The 2,940-nt window shown below is 31.3% G+C and overlaps 1 protein-coding gene across 1 annotated transcript; it reads right to left on the reverse strand.

Moving 5' to 3' along the window:
* Nucleotides 1-1,209: 1,209 nt before the first annotated feature.
* LOC135955559 (uncharacterized) lies at nt 1,210-2,010 on the reverse strand. Its single transcript, XM_065505910.1, has one exon. The coding sequence runs from the start codon at nt 2,008-2,010 to the stop codon at nt 1,210-1,212; it is 801 nt and encodes a 266-aa protein (XP_065361982.1).
* Between the last annotated feature and the right edge of the window lie 930 nt (nt 2,011-2,940).

Here is a 2,940-nt window from a genome sequence, read left to right on the forward strand (position 1 = left end):
TATTTTGGATTAAAAAACCGGAACTTACACTACCATTGATTATGTTGCAAATAAATGAAATGTTTAACATTGATCTTCGGCTCTTCAGGGTTGGAAGTTTAATTAAAGCCAATCTTGCAGAATATGAAGAAAGATTTATTGGGTTGAAATTTAATCCACGAAGACAAAAGAGTAGGAACTGTTTTTGTACAGATTCAATAGCGTCAGAATGCTTTTTATATATAGGGTCCCATATTACGGATCCGTATTCCAGGATAGGTCTTACCAGGGATGTGTATAGAGATTTAGTGGCATAAGGGTCATTGAACTCCCTAGCCCAACGTTTCATAAATCCTAGTACACCTCTGGCTTTATTTGCTGTCATTGTTATATGTGAAATAAAATTTAGCTTGGAATCCAGTAAAATTCCCAGATCTAAAAATTTATCGACCATTTCAAGCTGATGTAGTTCAAAAACATAGTGTGCCGGTATTGGATTCTTTCTAACAAATCGCATATATTTGCACTTTTTTAGGTTTAATTTCATATGATTTTCTTTACACCATGAATAAAACGAATTTAAATCATCTTGAAGAAGTTGCTGATCAAGAACTTGACGATAGCTTAAAAATATTTTAACGTCGTCTGCATACATTAAGACATTGGAACCACGAATAACTTGAGGAAGGTCATTTATAAACAGTGAGAAAAGACTCATCAAACTTCGAATTTTGCCTTGTTTGGACAAAATATTTATCATCTGGCAAATAATTCCAAGCTACTGATGGCAGATTAAAGTCTCCAAAGACAAAAATAGCGTCGTTATTATGAAGGGAGCGGCCAATAGAACTAATAATTTCAGCATGTTTGATGTATGTTATTTGTGGAGAAGATGGCGGAATGTAGGAACATGTAATAAATATTTTATATCCATTTACTTTTACTGATATAAATTCTATGTCTTGTGGAAATTCGAAATCTACAAGTTCAGATGAAAAATTAGAAGAAACTGCGATAAGGACACCACCACCTGTGGACTTGCTGCTACGATCACGACGAAAAATATTAAATTTGTTACAAAGTATTTCGGTATTTAAAAAATTTTCATTGAGCCATGTTTCTGTTAATACTAAAATATGTTGATCAATGTTAAAGCTTTCTATATAAAGGGATGATAGTTTTGTTCTCAAACCACGAACATTTTGATAAACGATAGACATGAAGTTGGAATTAGTTTTTTGGAGCAACAAATTCACGTTGTGGAAGTACCGCGATATTTTGTGGCCTAGGTCTGTAAATATATTCACGAACAAGTGTATTTATAGGCCAGAAATTCGGATCAACTAAGGTTTTAAAAATATCAATGGAAACAGTAATTTTAAATGATGAGATAGATCTGGGTTGGGGAAAGTTAAACTTTTGTATTGAAATATCAGCTTCATTTCCAATTATATTTTTCACGTAGTAGTCAACAGATTCAGTTGTAGTATCGTTTGCCAAGCGGGAAATAAATATTGTTTTTTTAGGAGGTATTGCTCGTAGAGGAATACGGACGTTTTCATTATTTAGCAGTTGTGGAGGATTGTAAGAAGTATTATTGTTTATATTAGCAGTATTTAAAACAGCATCTGCATAACTTAATTGTAAATTATTACAATTTAATTTGGGAGCATTCGAGGATGGGAAATTGCAATCAGTTGGTACAGATGGATCGGAATTACTAGGTACAGATGGATCAGAATTACTAGGCGGTCCAGAAACAGAAGTAGAAGGTTGCTCATCACGTTTTTCCTTATTTGCGTTTCTTGCGGATTTGCGGCGTTTAGGAGAAGATTGAGGCGGGGACTTAAGATTATCTAATGATTTATAATCATCAAACAAATTGCCATATTCTGATATACGATCATTTAACTTATTAGCATCGTCTTGAAGTTCCATAAATTTCTTCTTAGTATCTTGGAAAAAACGGTAATAATTCACACCAAGTTTCCTACAGCTTTCGCAACACCAGTGTAGTCCATTATTTTTCATAATTGCTTCAGCAACTAGGCCAGATAATCCACTACATTTAAAGTGGCAAAATTCATGGCAGAGCCAACACACAATCATTCTTTCTTCTTCACTTTTAATATTGCAATTTTTTACTAAACAGGCCATACTCAAAAAATGATTTTATATTATTTATTTTGCACAGTGTAAAAAAATATATATATATCTGGCAACATTTAATTTGAGAATGAGGATGACACTTGTTTATTAATCACGTTGTTGTTGTATTTATGTTGATGAGAGTAAGTAAACGATAATGATATTTGTTCTTGTAAAATTTGTTTATGTTTGATTCTTTTCTTTATTGCTTTATTCTTATAAGAATTTATGTATTTTAATTAGATAAATAGTTTATAAAATTAAACAGTTATTAATAATGTAACTGAGTAAATGAAAATATCGAGATGTAGCAAATTTAACACAGATTTTTTCAATAACAGTCACTGAATTTAATTGTTTATAGTTTATAAGATTAATTACAAATTAAGGAGCAGTTTTATTATGCGGTATAAACGGTTTGATAGCGAAACTGTATTAATGTAATATTCATTAATATATAAATAAATCTACATATTTCTAGAAAACAATGCAGAAAGTTAACGAGTTTCACCTATTTATTCCATATTAACAGTAAAATTTTGCATATATCTGAACTTTGACCTCGATGCGCGTCCAGAAATCGTTGCCCGATTTGGCTCAAATTTTCAGCACTTAACATTTAGTGTCACAATATTCCACCCGGCACTCTTTAAAATTTTAACAAACATTTTTTTCCATACAACTGATTGTCACTCTAATGAATATATGTAATTATCAGCAATGTAGAATACAATACATAAGTATTTGTTTTATTTTTTAATATTTATATGAGGCATTTCACGTCAAGTGAACCAACTTTTGAAATCGATGTCT

The sequence above is a fragment of the Calliphora vicina genome, chromosome 3 (genome assembly GCF_958450345.1).
Source record: "Calliphora vicina chromosome 3, idCalVici1.1, whole genome shotgun sequence".
In the NCBI taxonomy this organism is placed as follows: domain Eukaryota; kingdom Metazoa; phylum Arthropoda; class Insecta; order Diptera; family Calliphoridae; genus Calliphora; species Calliphora vicina.